The 15,873-nt window shown below is 39.0% G+C and overlaps 1 protein-coding gene across 8 annotated transcripts in view; it reads right to left on the reverse strand.

Moving 5' to 3' along the window:
• PAN3 (poly(A) specific ribonuclease subunit PAN3) overlaps positions 1–15,873 on the reverse strand; it is a 162,245-nt gene that overhangs the window by 124,763 nt on the left and 21,609 nt on the right. For all 8 annotated transcript variants that reach the window (XR_004966055.1, XR_004966056.1, XM_036299361.1 and 5 more), the window contains exons 3-4: positions 15,109–15,175; positions 13,463–13,533 (exon numbers count right to left, since the gene is read on the reverse strand). Coding sequence is in view for 6 of the 8 variants with exons in the window: in XM_036299361.1 (XP_036155254.1) it covers positions 13,463–13,533; positions 15,109–15,175 (138 nt within the window). In the remaining 2 variants the exon portion in view is untranslated. The remainder of the gene's footprint in view (positions 1–13,462; positions 13,534–15,108; positions 15,176–15,873) is intronic.

The raw sequence follows: 15,873 nt of genomic DNA on the forward strand, positions 1-15,873 counted from the left end.
ATTCCTAAATTTCAAAATGATCTTGTAAATTATGCCAATGGAAATAATTCTATGCAACTTAGAGTCTCCGCTCCACGAAAGGCCCTCCACTATGCTTTCTTTGGTTTAAGGAGGAAAAAAAAATTTTTAACTTGCATGAGAAAAGCAACTATACTACCTACATACCCAATAATTATAGCAGTGGATAAAGTTTCACGAAGGTAAAATATTTCCACCTCTATGCAATCATGAACCAATTCAATTACCCTCTATGTCTACATCAGAAGCAACTTTTGTAGATGAGAAAATGTAGCTTTCGGAACCATATTACAAATGAAAATTTTAAAGCGAGCTATTTCTAGTAACTAGAGATCACAACTATAAAGATTTTATATACAGCAAAAATAATGTAACCTTAATTAAGCCTTCACTAATTTAAAATTTACATTTTAGAAAATGTCTGGGCTAAGGATTACCCTATTAGAAAAGTTCAACATATCAAAGAATATTTATTTAACACACAACCTATCAAATAGGACTTATACAAGGACACCTACATTCATCATATATTTGAAAGCAAGAAAATTATTGCTTTAAATGATCTTCTGTTAAGATCCTTTACAAATTCAGACTTGCTTTTGACCCGAAAATAATTATAATTAGTGCAATTTATTTTTTTACAGTAAGGCATAGCAACATAGAAAAAGGGTTAATCCAATGTGTCATTCTCCCTCCCTAACAGTTCTCATTATATGTTTTTTATTTTTCCAAAGAGGAATTCATCACTTCTCCACTTCTTTACCATCCCCCCCCACCCCCCCCCCCCCCACCCCGAAAACTATAATTAGCCTAAGGATTTTTCCTTTTAGGTACAAAGAGATCTCCAAACATGTGCCATTACAGACTTAAGTTTCTTCAATAAATAGCCAGCAATTAAAGTTTCATCTACTGTGATACTGAGTGATATGACCTAGATGGTATTTTTTTAGAATAGCATCTAAAATACCATTATAAGCAACAGAAGACAAAATGACATCTGAAAAGAGAGATCAGCAACAGAAAGTATGACGGAGAGGCAAAAAGATTAAATATAAAAGTCTCATTGCCTAGGAAGTAAATTATAGTAAAATCTCATTTGTAAACTAATTTCCAAATTATTTGAACTATTATTAATGCCTTGGAGGGGAAAAAAATGTGTTTTCAACTAATCATTTAAGAGCCTAATTTGTATTAGGAACAGTTCTCAGTACTTGGAATACAATAATGAATAAAGCACTCACATTTCCCTCAAAAAGAGGACATAATCTATTAGGTAACAAAATCATGCAAACAGAACATATTCACTGTGATAAAATAAGTGCATATATAATCAAGGTACCAACAATTCAGAAACAAAGGCTTCAACGAGAAAGTGAAGGCCTGAGCAATTCTGAAGGAATACTAAGTGTGCCTAGATAGATAGATAGATAGATAGATAGATAGATAGATAGATAGATAGATAGATAGAGCTGTATTATAAGCTTCGAAAAATGTGTAGGTAGAAGCATAAAGGCACCGTGGTGTTAAGGGAAAACTGTTACGGTAAGTACTGAGTCTACCATTAGTAGAGGGACAACCTTAAGAGCAAAGGATGAGGTCTGAAAGCAATAAAAACAAACATGAACTGTTTTATATCCTATGGCAAGGAGTTTGGACTTCATTCCATGGACAACGAAGAACTCTTGAAAACTTAAGAATGAGAAGTAAACTGGAAGCAGGTAGACAAACTACTGCACTCTGGCAGCAATCCAAGTGAGAGTTTCCCAACCTCAGCAGTAGACTTTGGGTAATTCTTTGTTGTAGAGGTCCTGTATTGTAAGATGTCTAGCAACATCCCTGGCCTCTACCCACTACGCCAGTAGTAAAATAGCACCAGTTTTGACAACCAAAAGTATCTTCAATGTCCCCTTAAAGAAGAGGGTCAAACTGCCCCCATTTGAGCCCTGGCCAGTGTGGCTAGATTCGTTGAGGGTCTTCTCATGCACCAAACGGTCACAGGTTGGATTCCCGGTCAGAGCACATGTCCAGGATGTGGGTTTGATTCCCTGGTCCAGGTACGTGTGGAAGGCAACTAATCGATGTTTCTCTTTCACATCGATGTTTTTCTCTTCCTCTCCCTTCCTCTCTCTCTAAAATCAGTAAAAACATATTTAATTAAAAAAAAAACTGTCCCCATTTGAGAACCCTAGTCTTGATAAAGGATGTGAACTAAGGATATCGAAATGGTATGGCTGAAGATGGATCTGCTAGGTTAAAAACAGCTATTGGGGATGAGGGAAATGGAGAAGTCAAATGGAAGATGAGGAAATAAAAAGGGCAAACAAAATTTGATGGGAAATGTTTGTTTACCCCTAAAGTTAATCCTCTCAAGTTTTCTGAGTTCTGTAAGATCCAAACACTTCCTCCGGAACCAATAAAAGTAACCACTCCTGTTCCCTTTCTATTAACTTGCAGCAATCCTTTCCTTGACCAATCTTGAGAATTTGATGGTCAAATAAATTAATTAAGTTCCCATGTTGATCCTCCCTTCTTCATAGCCTTGCCAGTCTAGCCTACTGGTTGTTATGGAGGAGAAGCATTCTGAACTGCTATGTCCTATTAGTAAATAACCAGCTTTTCTTTTCCACCTTCTAGTAAGTCAATACTGTACACCAAAATTCGCAATCTCTTTTTGTTCATCTGGCAAAATATCCAGCAGAGCCTGTAACTGGCCTTCTCTTCTCCTTCTCCTCCTCCTCCTCCTCCTCCTCCTCCTCCTCCTCCTCCTTTCTTTCTTTCTCTCTCTCTCTCTCTCTCTCTCCCCCCCCTCCCTCTCTCTCTCTCATATATATATATATATATATATATATATATATATATATATATATATATATATATACACACACACAAATCTCAGGATTCACTACAAAAGTGACTTTTATCATTCTTCACAAACTCTAAATAAATAGCATAAATAAGATAGCTCAAAATAGTGTTGCCCTTCTTATTGGATGTTTAAAAAATAACTTAGGGCTTGAACAAAAGTTTTCAAGGATAAGAAAGTTTGATTATGTATTCTAGATTAGCACTCCTCAAACTATAATGAACATATGAATTGTCTAGGGATCTTGTTAAAATAAAGGTTCTAATTCAGTCGGCCAATTGTGAAGCCCGAGATTCTACATTTACAAAAGAGCTTCCGAGACTGCTAGTGCTACTGGTCTGGTGACCACATGCTGAGAAGTAAAGTTCTAGAGAATGTCAAAGAAAAGACCTGCATAAGGAACAACTAGTGGTGCAAACAGAAACTGGAGTCACCTCCTACTCCCAGATAAAAAGGAATAGGTGTTCAATAGTGTAACAGCCCAACTCCTTAAAGCCTGACCAAGATACTCAGAACCTTCACTACTCATAGTCCCCAAAGCCCTGGCTCTTCGAAAATCTTTGCCCTAATCCATAAAAGCCCATTCCAATGGTTTAAGACTAAGGGAAGTCAACTCTCATTCCTAACTAGACTATGTCAAAGAACAGTAAAAGCTAATTTTAAAAACTGTTTTAATTCCACACACATATTTTTTTCATTCATTCATCCATTCATTCACTCAACATTTCAGGATAAGGTTCTTTGCCCTTCCTAGAAAAACAATGATAAGCTCTATTCTCTTTCCCTAAAAATTCACGGTCTAGCAAAAGTAAAGTCTATAAATACCACTGCTAACATAGAAAATGTAGTTAAAGCTACCAAGTAACAGACCAATTTCCAATGCACAACCTTTTTGGTAAAATTTCAAAACAGCCTCATCTCCAGACGGCTTCAGATCATCAACCATATGTTACTACGTATGATACAATCACCCTATATAATAAAAGCCTAATATGCTAAGTGTCCAGTTGTCCGGTCAACCAATCGAAGTGTGATATGCTAAAACCACTCAACCACTCATTATGACATGCACTGACCACAAGGGGGCAGACAGTCAACTGGTAGGTTAGCTTGCTGCTGGGGTCCGGCCAATCGGGACTGAGCAAGACGGGCCAGACATGCCCTGGAGTCCTCCCACAGTCCCTCCCCGGCTGGCCAACCTCCGACATCCCTCCCTGGCTCCCCTGAGCCCTCTCACAATCTGGGACTCCTTGGAGGATGCTGGACAGCCGGTTTCGGCCCGATCCTACAAGCCAGGCCAAGGGACCCCACTGGTGCACGAATTTGTGCACTTAGGGATGGGGGGGTCCCTCAGCCCAGCCCAGGAGCCCTCGGGGATGTCCAACTGCCGCAGAGGCAGGAGAGGCTCCCGCCTCCACCACTGCTGCGCTCACCAGCCATGAGCCCGGCTCAGGGCTTCTTGCTGAGTGGTGCTCCCCCTGTGGGAGCGCACTGACCACCAGGAGGCAGGCCCTGCATTGAGCGTCTGCCCCTTAGTGGTCAGTGCGCATCATAGCGACCAGTTGTTCCTCCAGTCAGTTGATTTGCATATTAGCCTTTTATTATATAGGATGAGAAAAATCAAATTGTTATCCAATGACAAAAAGTTTCCAATGTCCTGAATTTTGAGAAATCCTTTTGAACAGCAAAAATACAGTTAACTGTGCTTTCACTATTTGTACTCTGAAACAATGAATGATGACTTAAAGTTGCTATGGATAACACTTTAAAATAATTTGCATTTTATTAATCATAACATCTTCACATACTTAGAAAATAGTAGTACCCATGTATGAAATATTATCTCCCTTCAGATAATGCTCAATAAATATATTAATTCATTACCTTTTGCAGTAACAACTCGTCAACCTACTTCCTGCCATTCCTGAAGGTCCACTAGTATTAGGAACCTCCGACCTATAATTTACTACATATTTCTTTGAAAGTAAACCTGCGTTTCTTTCACAATCTCTTCTGGCTCACAATGGTCTTCCCTCAAATAAATATCTTGATATTTTATAGTATTTGTAATGATAAAAAGTAAATATAAAATTATAATTCCATTAGTCATCAGTGATCAATGTAAACTCACTGGGTAAAATAGACCCCAAACTGATTCAAATCGTTTAAATTTTTTAAATCAAGTAAATTAATTTCCAGGGGTAAAAAACTTTAAAAATAAAAAAATAAAACAAGTCAACCTCAAAGATTATGTTGTATTTTGTCTTGTCATTCATTATTATTATTTTTTTAAAATATATTTTATTGATTTTTTTTACAGAGAGAAAGGGAGAGGGAGAGTTAGAAACATCGATGGAAAGAAACATGGATTAGCTGCCTCCTGCATACCTCCTACTGGGGATGTGCCTGCAACCAAGGTACATGCCCTTGACCGGAATCGAACCCGGGACCCTTCAGTCCCCAGGCCGACACTCTATCCACTGAGCCAAACCGATCAAGGCCATTCATTATTATTAACTATGGCCTTTCATGACATTATATTAAGTGTCTTACATTTTAATTATTTAAATAAAGACAATAATAGGATGGGATGGGTGGGTGGGCGAATAGATCTACAAAAAGTAGTTCTAAATAGAAAAACAGACTGTCACAGTTAAAGATAAACAGATAGGTAAATATCTGTAAATGAAAAGATCTTTTAATTTGTGGAGTTAATACACAAATCATATATAGGATGAGAGAATGAAAAAAGAGGATGCTACTAAGTAAAAACTGATATAAATTATATCAAATATAGCAGAACAGAATATACATATTCACACAAACATATTTTTAAGCTCTACTATGAGCAAGATCCTGGGAAAAGAGTCCTTCTCAAATAAGACACCATGAGATAAGTCAGCTCCTTTTGACTCCCCTTCCCTTATCCTAACAAAGAGCTTTAATATCAAGTACAGAAAAAATGAACATGATACTTCAGAAATGTTTGTCCCCTAATCCCAAAGAATTTAGCTTGTTATGGAAACCTTAAAAATTTACAAAAGTGAAAATCTGTTATCCCACTATTAGAAATAAAATGCAAATGACTTGGTAAAGCTGCCTATTGGTAGAAATAGCGTCCTAAAGCACAACTAAAACAAGGAAAGTAAATGGCAGGCACCTGAGCCTATTTTACTTAAAAGGGTGGAGAGGAGAAGAAGAATAGAATAATGACTAGATGACTGAAGAAGAGAGCAGAAAAGGGCCAAGAAAGATATAAAAGGAGAAACCAAGAATGCCAGACATTAATTTTGAAACTTTGCCTACGATTTGTCTCAATTATCTGGGGTTGCCCTGCATAAAAACTCAGAGCTTAGCAAGAACAGTTAGCAAACTGTCATGCTGAATCACTTCAGTTAAGAATATGTGTAGGTCCAAAAATAGGAGAGGGAAAATGGCAGAGGTATAGATGGACGTGTCCCGTGCCTTGTCCCGGAGCTGTTAGGGTGAGCAGCTGAAGCAGGTAACATACAGACCGAATTAGCAGAGGATATTCAGCTGAAAGACAGTTTGCAGCCGGGAAAGGCGGAGGAATCCCGGAGAAAGCGGACGACTGGAGACTGCGGCTGGAATCTCTCCCAGAGCACCGGCTCAGCCGCGGAGACCCCGCCATCTTGAGTGGCTGTTATTGGAAACGTATATACATCCAAAGACCCGGCATCCAGAGATCAGCTGCTAACCAGGAAACACCAGATCTGGGACAGCGCGACTATGTGGAGCCCTGCTTCTCATGGAAAGGTCAGATCTCACCTGAAGGTACAGTTTGCAATTCAGGTTGGGGAGAGGAGTGTGCACGGGGAGGTCTGTGCCTCACAAAGACCGCGGCCTTTGGGGCCAGCGTGATCAGCGAGTGTAGAAGAGCTCCCACAGGGCTGCTGGCAGAAGGGAATGCTTAAAATTATCCCACAGCTGGACTGGGTGCAAAAAGGTAACCTCAGATTTTGCCAGTGTGCAGGCTACTTAATGTAAGGAGAGAGAGGATGTGCGGAAGAGACTGCGTGTGCTGGAAGGTGCTGGGTTGCGAATTTGCGCAACTCCACAGGCTCTTGTTTTTTTCTCTTCCCCTTAAATCTTTGCATTTGATTATTAACCCAGTGCATGGGATTGCCCAGTTGGGGACACTCGCAGAAACTGCAAGGGAAAGTTGTTTTTGTGGAACCTGGGAAACAGAGCGGGGTAACAATGAAAGAACCAGCTCTGGGCAGTGGACTTCCCCAAACCAGTTTTAAGTGCAGTAAAGAAAATAAACCCTAACAACTGGATAGAGAGGCCGTACAGCCTCGAAGGTCAATCCAGAAACACTGCCACCCAGAGGCTGAGCCACAAACTGATTCTTATGTAAACACAAACTAAGGCAGTCTGGGAAACAAATACGGCCTGCTTTAAAATCAGGACTGTGGTTTACAACACGGAGGAACAGTGTATCGCAGGGAAATTCAACACTCTCCTGACTACCTGGCAGGACTAAGGCGTGCCAGACTGAAGAGTAGAAGAACCGAAGGACCTTCGCTACTGCACATTTTTATTTTTTTTTATTCTTTTTTCACCTTTTAATTAAGAAACCAATTTTTTTTTCTTTTTTCATCAGCTGATTTTACCCTTTTAATTACATTTTTATTTTTAAACAGTATTATTACTGCTACCATTTTACCATTTTTTAAAGTGTCATTTTATTTTCTCTTTATTTTATTTTGGGATTAGCGTTCTACATTCTATTTTCATCGTTCCTTTTGCATCATTTTTCTCTACCTCAATTTTACCTTTATGCTAAAATCCTCTTCCTCACTTTTCCCCTTTTGTTATCCTGTTTCTCTTACCCTATTCCTGCTTTAGATTTTCCCTTTTCCTTCTTTTTACCCTGTCAAAATTTCACCCTACTTATATATCCTATTTCCAATCCCCTGCTCTAATCCTTATACACCTCTCCCTTATCTTTCTTCACTATCTAAATTTTTTTTTCCTTTTCTCTATTGTTTTGTTGTTGTTTGCTTGATAGTTGAGTATACTGGGTTTTTTTAGGATTGTTTGTGAGGTTGTTTTGCTTTTGCTTTTTATTTTTCTATTCATCCCCCCCTCGGTCCTCCCGGTTATTTTCGTGCTTCTGTTTTCCCTTGCCTTGCTTGATATTATTGGTTGTTTGTAGTTTGCATTCATCTCCAGGGATCTGTTGCTGGAATTTGATGGGATTAGTGGCGGTTCTATCGGAGTTTTCTCATATAAATAGTCTCTTCCCCTCTTCTACTTCATTCTCTCTTTTCTCTTACTTTATTTTTCCTCCCTTTTCCCAATTTCATTTTTGCACTCCTTTTTTTTCTCTCTTTTTTCTCTTTTATCTTTTTCTCTTCTTTCTTCCTTATCCCCTAATTCTCTTTGCTCGGGTGGTCACCTTTATTTGGGGTTATTAATATCGTGAATACATTTGTGTTCAGTGCCTGGTACGTTGTGCCTTGTTGTGTTGTATTTTGTGCCTTTAAATCAACGCAGCAGATCCAAGCAACAGCAGCCTCCTGATCACCACACCCTCTGAGGAACAGCAGCTGTGTGTGAAGCCTCCCCCCACCAGCCAGAAGAGCCACCACAGCTGTGAACAGCACCCACCAGAGGAGCTGCTGCCAACTAAGGAGCAGCTGCTACCGCGACCACCCGAGGAGCAACCGCAGCCCGAGGAGCCACTGCCACCCAGGGAGCAGCCACTGAACGACTCAACATCTAGATATGTCGGTGAGATCAAACATGGGCAGACAAAGAAACCCTCAAAGGAAAGAAAAGGAGGACTCGCCAGAAAAGCAGCTAAGTGATACAGAGGCATGCAACATGACAGAAAAAGAATTCAGATTAAGGGTCCTAGAGTGCATAAACCGGATGGAGGAAAAAATCAACAACTTATGCAAGAAGCAAGAAGAAACAGATGAAAAAATGAACAACTTATGTAAGAATCAAAAAGAAATGGATGAAAAAATCAATAACCTAGGTAAGAACCAAGAAGAAATGAAGAGTGATATAGCTGCAATGAGAATATGTGTAGGCCTTGGCTGAGTAGCTGAGTTGGTTAGAGCATCATCCTGATAAAATGCCAAGGTTGTGGGTTTGATCCCCAGTCAGGGCAAATACAAGAATCAACCAATGAATGCATAAAGAAGTAAAACAACAAACTGATGTTTTTCTTTCTGTTTCTCTGAGACAGATAAGAGAAAGAGACCTTATCTGTCTTACTATTAAGGTCTCCACATGTATTGCTCTAATACAGGATGTATCCAAAAAACTGTATATACAATTTTAACAGCTGAAAGCTCAATTTTGAAAATGAAATGTATTTCAATAACACTGTCTTTATAATTATTCAAACAGTATGTATACATTTTGGGGACACCCTATATACTAACTCCCATTTTTAACAAAACTTCATCTCCGGTGTGTTGAACCTTAACTCCCCATCAAGTTTATAGCCATAATTCAATTTTTCTGCTACCACCCTTGGCCAACTATAGTTATACACATGCTATATAATAAAGCGGTAATATACAAATTGACCATCACTCCAACACACAAGATGGCTGCCCCCATGTGGACACAAGATGGCCAGCAGGGGAGGGACCAGGCCTGCAAGGGAGGGCATTTGGGGGCGACCAGGCCTGCAGGGGAGGACAGCTGGGGGGAACCCAGGCCTGCAGGGAAGGGCAGTTGGGGGCAACCAGGCCTGCAGGGGAGGGCAGTTGGGAGGGAGCAGGCCTGCAGGGGAGGGCAGTTGGGGGCGATCAGGACAGCAGGGGAGGGCAGTTACGGGGAATCGGGCCAGCAGGGGAGGGAGGTTAGGGGCAACCAGGCTGGCAAGGGAGGGAAGTTAGGGGTGACCAGGCCTGCAGGGGCGGGCAATTGGAGATGACTAAGCCTGCAGGAGAGGACAGTTAGGGGCAACCAAGCCTGCAGGGGAGGGCAGTTATGGGCAATCGGGCCAGCAGGAGAGGGCGGTTAGGGGCAACCAGGCCTGCAAGGGAGGGCAGTTGGGTGCAACCAGGCCTGCAGGGGAGGACAGTTGAGGGATACCAGGCCGGTGGGGGAGGGCAGTTAGGGGCGACCAGGCTGGCAAGGAAGGGCAGTTAGGGGTGACCGGGCCAGCAGGGGAGGGCAGTTGGGGGCGACCAGGCCTGCAGGAGAGGACAGTTAGGGGCAACCATGACTGCAGGGGAGGGCAGTTACGGGCAATCGGGCCAGCAGGGGAGGGCGGTTAGGGGCAACCAGGCTGGCAAGGGAGGGAAGTTAGGGGTGACCAGGCCTGCAGGGGCGGGCAATTGGAGATGACTAAGCCTGCAGGGGAGGACAGTTAGGGGCAACCAGGCTGGCAAGGGAGGGCAGTTAGGGGTGACCGGTCCAGCAGGGAAGGGCAGTTAGGGGTGACCAGGCTGGTAAGGGAGGGAAGTTAGGGGTGACCAGGCCTGCAGGGGCGGGCAGTTGGGGGCAACTAGGCCTGCAGGGGAGGGCATTTAGGGGCAACCAGGCCTGCAGGGGAGGGCAGTTAGGGGCAATCGGGCCGGTAGGGGAGCAGTTAAGCATTGATCAGGCTGGCAGGCAGAAGCAGTTAGGGGCAATCAGGCAGGCAGGCAGGCGAGTGACTGGGATCGGGCCTAAACGGGCAGTCAGACATCCCTCGAGGGGTTCCAGATTGTAGAGGGTGCAGGCTGGGCTGAGGGACACACACACACACACACACACACACACACACTCACTGCCCCAGTGCACGAAATTTGTGCACTGGGCCTCTAGTTTTTAAATAATCGTCATTTGTTCTATCTATAAAAGTATGTATACCTAATGTGAAAAATAAAGAAAAAAATTACTGCTTCCAATACATTGTGAAATATCGTATTTTTAAAATTTTCCTATATATCATGATCCAATACTTTGATAAAATAAAGATGAATTGCTAGAAAAAAAGATCACATAACTGGATATTTCTGTATTATCAAGCAGGAAAAATATCAATCCATCCTTAAATTCTCCACGTAGCACATATAAGACTGCCTACAGTAAAAATACTTAACTAATCTGATCCCAATAATTCACATTCTGACAGGCAAAGAAAAAGCAACACTAGGGACTCACCCAACTGAGACTTTCAGAAAATAATTTACCTAACTAGCTATGAAATATTAGTAAGTATGGCCTAAATACCCGTTCTCCGATACCATTATGAAATAAAAATGTCACTAAGCAATCATGATAGCCTGCTCAGATCAACATGGAATTATAATTAAATATTTACACAAATTTGAATTACTTCCACTAAAATTACATCATTAAATATATATGATGAATTACTATAACAAAATAGACAGTCTCCATATGCCTTCAATTCAGTGTGTGCCATGCAATACCTTATGCCAAGAGTATTTCTAATATAGAGATTTTAAACCTTCTAAACTCAACCATTAATTTCAAAATATATGCAACCTGCACTCTCAGATTACTAAGTATATATAGCCCACTATTGAAAAAAATCTATGTCCCTACATATTATTTTAAATGTAAATGGCAAGAAAATATGGTCCTTCTATGACATACTCTGTGAACTATAAATTTCTAAGTAGAAACTGACACATAGGTCCTTTCAGTTTGGACACTGAATTTTAGAGATGAAAGAAAGCAATTATCCAGGCCATGCTCATCACTTCACAGTTGTGAAGATTATATTCTAGAAAATTGGCCCAAGGTCACAAAGCTAGAGATCCAGGACCTCAAAAATCACAGCTATATTAATCTGTTTCCATTAGGATATATTCTAGTATCGCTCCAAATATTGAGGTCATATTCATGGTAATGTTTCCTTTTATTATTTTCCTTTACTGAAGTAAATTTTAAAAGGATGCACACTATATCTTCCTTTTTTGAGTCTCCAGGAATTTTTACTATTTTCTCAAAAATAACATCACTACCTCTAAATTATATATTTCTACTATAATGTGTAGTGCACCAAACCCTCATATTAGAAATCTTGTATTTATTTGCCATTCTACTTTAACCTTCTATTCATACATCAGAAACACTACTTATCACAGTTAACCAATTATTAATTCAAGGATGTGAAAAGGTCCTAGCCAGATTGGCTCAGTGGATAGAGTGTCAGCCTGCGGATTGAAGGGTCCCGGGTTCGGTTCCGGTCAAGGGCACATGCCCGGGTTGCGGGCACGATCCTCAGTGGGGGGCGTGCAGGAGGCGGCTGATCGGTGATTCTCTCTCATCACTGATGTTTCTCTCTCCCTCTACCTTCCTCTCTGAAATCAATAAATAAATGTATTTAAACAAAAACAAACAAACAAAAAAAAAGATGTGAAAAGGCCATTAAAGGGACCCCTAAGACCACTTTAGTTTCCCCTACACTAAATAGGTCCAGATAATTTGATTTCTAGGTTGTTTCTGCTTTTCAGCATTTTACTGTTTCCTTCCATATTGACTGGCTTTGTCTGTTGTCACTTCTTATTACTGCCAATGAGCCTGCTTGTATCCAACTCTATTACACTTACACCATATGCAAGAGTAAATGTGTTCCCGGTGAAAACCTATAAAAAAGTCTATAAAATCAAACTCATACATTCTAGTCTATTAATTACAGATGCTTAAAAGCATTTTGTAATTAATTACCTCCTTGTTCTCAACTGTTTCAAAATGAAGATAATACTAAATACATGAAGAACTGATATAATTCACACCTAACCTCATAAATTTTTTATCTTGTTAATATCTAATCTTCTTGAATTTCATTTTATACCACCCTCTGATTAGATACTTCCTACAAGCATTTTAAGCTTATATCAGTTTTCTAAAATCAGTATTCTCTTCTTCTGGGTCTTTCTTTCATTACTTAGGAAAATGAATTAGTTATAACTTTATAGTAATTTCCACCAAGTTCTACAACATGTTTTTAAGAGATTTTAAACTGTTTTTAAACAGTTGGGCCAATTATGAAAAGTTAGGGATTTTAAATTTGCCTTGTAAGGAGGAGTTTAAATTAGGGTAGAATATTTGAAAGTTAGACAAAGCAGTCAGAAAATAAAGTTAAAACATGATCAAATATGGTGACAGAAGATCTGACTTTGAGTGATGAGCACACAGTGCAATATACAGATCTTGTAACATAGAAACTCACACCTAAAACCTATATGATATTAACCAATGTCACCCTATAAATTTAATAAAAGGAAAAAAAAAACCACCATAATCACTATACCTAAAATGAGTCACATCGATAGCGACTACATTAAATTAGATGTTATCTTAAAAACAGAATACTAAAGTATCTTAATGCATACAAAAGTAAGAAGTATTTCAAGCCTTTACATAAAATGTTTCTATTTCATGCACACAGATGAAATAAAATTCTACATACAGGAGATATATAACAAAGAAAAGGGTAAACAAAAAGAAAGAAAAATACTACAGTCCATGAAAAGCCCTCTCCCCACTTAAAAGAATATTGCACGATATAGGTAATGACTAATATCACCTCTACATTCCATTTTGCTTCAAATAAGTTTCAATTTCACCTACCTTTCTTCTCTGAGAGATGTTGAGGGCACCAAAGTCATTAAACAAGGATGAAGCAGGTGAAGTGAGAGGATCTGGAAGGTAAGTTACATAAGTTTCCACACAGATAACTCCAGTAACCCACAAGACTAATAATAAATGTTTAACTTGGCAATACTTACAAAAGTAATGAAAATCACATACTACACTAACAGTTAAACTCAATGCCTCAAATACAGTGAATATTCAAATATTTTCTGAGTGAATGAAACACAAATTGGAGAATACAAATTGGCATTCTGCCAATACTCAGTACACATTTATTCGAGAAGCTAATCAGATTAGGATGCTTCTATTTGCTTAAAACTAAAAGAAAAATCAAACAGGAAACAAAAAAGATGACTTTTAACCATGTTATTAGGAATGTGTTTATGAAGGAAGTCTACCTGTAGTAAATGTTTATTTAGGGACCAAATCATGAGAAAAATAAAAAAGGGGGTGAGAGAGAGGTAGTCACCCTCTGAGTGATCACGCTTGGTTTTAACACTTAGGCAAGGCCATAAACTATCTACTCTATACAATATTCCACACTTTTAAGTTTATCACAGATATTTTATATTCTTACTAAAAAAGGTAAGTTAAGTTTTAAAACACAATCATGAAATCCAAAGATTTTACAGATTCAGAGTTCTATTATTCTATGGTCAGAAGTTATAAACAAAAGTGTAAGTCTAAATTGTTTTTCACTTAACAAATCAGATGTTTCTGAAAAGGTGTGCATAATATACATTAAAATATTTATCTTTGTTTCTGAGCTTTAAGTTAATCTTAAGTTCCTCATTAAATTACCTGTAAACCCTAAAAAAAATAGTAAATACTCTCATTTAAAGAAACCTCATACCCCAGCAGGTTTGGCTCAGGGGAAAGAGCATCAGCCCATGGCCTGAAGAGTCCTGGGTTCGATTTCAGTTAAAGGCAGATACCTCGGTTGCAGGCTCATTCCCCCGGGTATGTGCGGGAGGCAACCAATTGATGTGTCTTTCACATTAATGTTTTTCTCTGTCTCTCCCACTCTTCATCCCTCCCTTCCACTCTCTCTAAAAAACAATGGGAAAAAAATCCTCCAATGAAGATTAACAACGCCTCCCACCCAAAAAATCCTTGAATATTTATTTTTTAAAAAGGATACAGAAAGATATCTGGAACTTCTATATCAAAAGCCTTAAAAATGTCCATAATCTTTGAAACAGTAATTCCGTATCTAAGAATGTTCCCAAAGCAAGTAACTCAAAATATGAACACAGATTCAAATACATTATCAAATATTGGAGTATAATTAATTGTTTTTTTAAAAGAATAAAAACAAAAATAGTTCAGAAAATTATAAAGAGAAATAACAGAATTCAGTTTATAATGATCAAGAAATATTCATTAAAATATATTTAATGTGATCTTGAAATTAAGTATTACAATGTATATACTTAAGTACTGCTGTGTATTATGTATATATGAGTAATACAAATTTTAATAGTTCCTGAATATGAAATAATAGATCATTTTTTTACTTTCTTCCTTATACCTGTCCATAACTTTCAAAATTTCTACAATGGACATATTGTTTTTAGAGTCAGAAACATACATTTAAGAGAGGAAAAGGAACCAAGCCTTACCATGGCCTGCATATGGCTTGGCACTGTCATTTAGAAGGCTTGGGGAGCTGCTACTATTAGTCATTCTCTGAAAAAGAAAACATAGGTACATAATATCACTAGAATTAAGAATATTCAACCAATTCAGACTAACTTTCTTTGCTTCTTCCCCTCCTATACATCTTTCACATTACTAATACTCTAATCACTGCTGCTTAGATTACAATAATCTATGCAAAAACTTCCAAGCACTCTGCATAACACATCAAATGAAAATTTTACTCACTAGTCAGGTGTTTAAAACCAAAGCTGGAGACCTATTTTGAATGCACTTCTATTAATTTGTCATCCTGGGCAAGACACATGTAACTACTAAATTTCCTTGTCCATAAAATTTAAATTCCAATATCCATTCAAGATGTAAAGTGACTACATATAAAGTCAAGAAATGCTCTCTAATATCTTCTGCAAATGCATATTATCCTTTGTTTACCTTAGAGACTATAAAATTAGGCTATTCACTATTCTCTAAATATGTTTCATGGTTTCTCAACACACTGCATAATCTCTATGGTGTGTCTCTCCATCATGAAAGGCCTTCATTCCACAACCACAAAGCACACAGAGGAGTGAAACTAGTTTCTTCCTATCTATCTCTAAATACTCCATGATTGTCCCAACCCTAACCCCACCCTTGAAAGCTCACTCTGACTCCAAACCTACTAGGAGATAAGATGCCTTAACTATATCCCAACTACTTCATTATCTTAAACCCCACCCCTCCTG

This window comes from Myotis myotis, unplaced genomic scaffold (assembly GCF_014108235.1).
Source record: "Myotis myotis isolate mMyoMyo1 unplaced genomic scaffold, mMyoMyo1.p scaffold_m19_p_3, whole genome shotgun sequence".
Lineage (NCBI taxonomy): Eukaryota > Metazoa > Chordata > Mammalia > Chiroptera > Vespertilionidae > Myotis > Myotis myotis.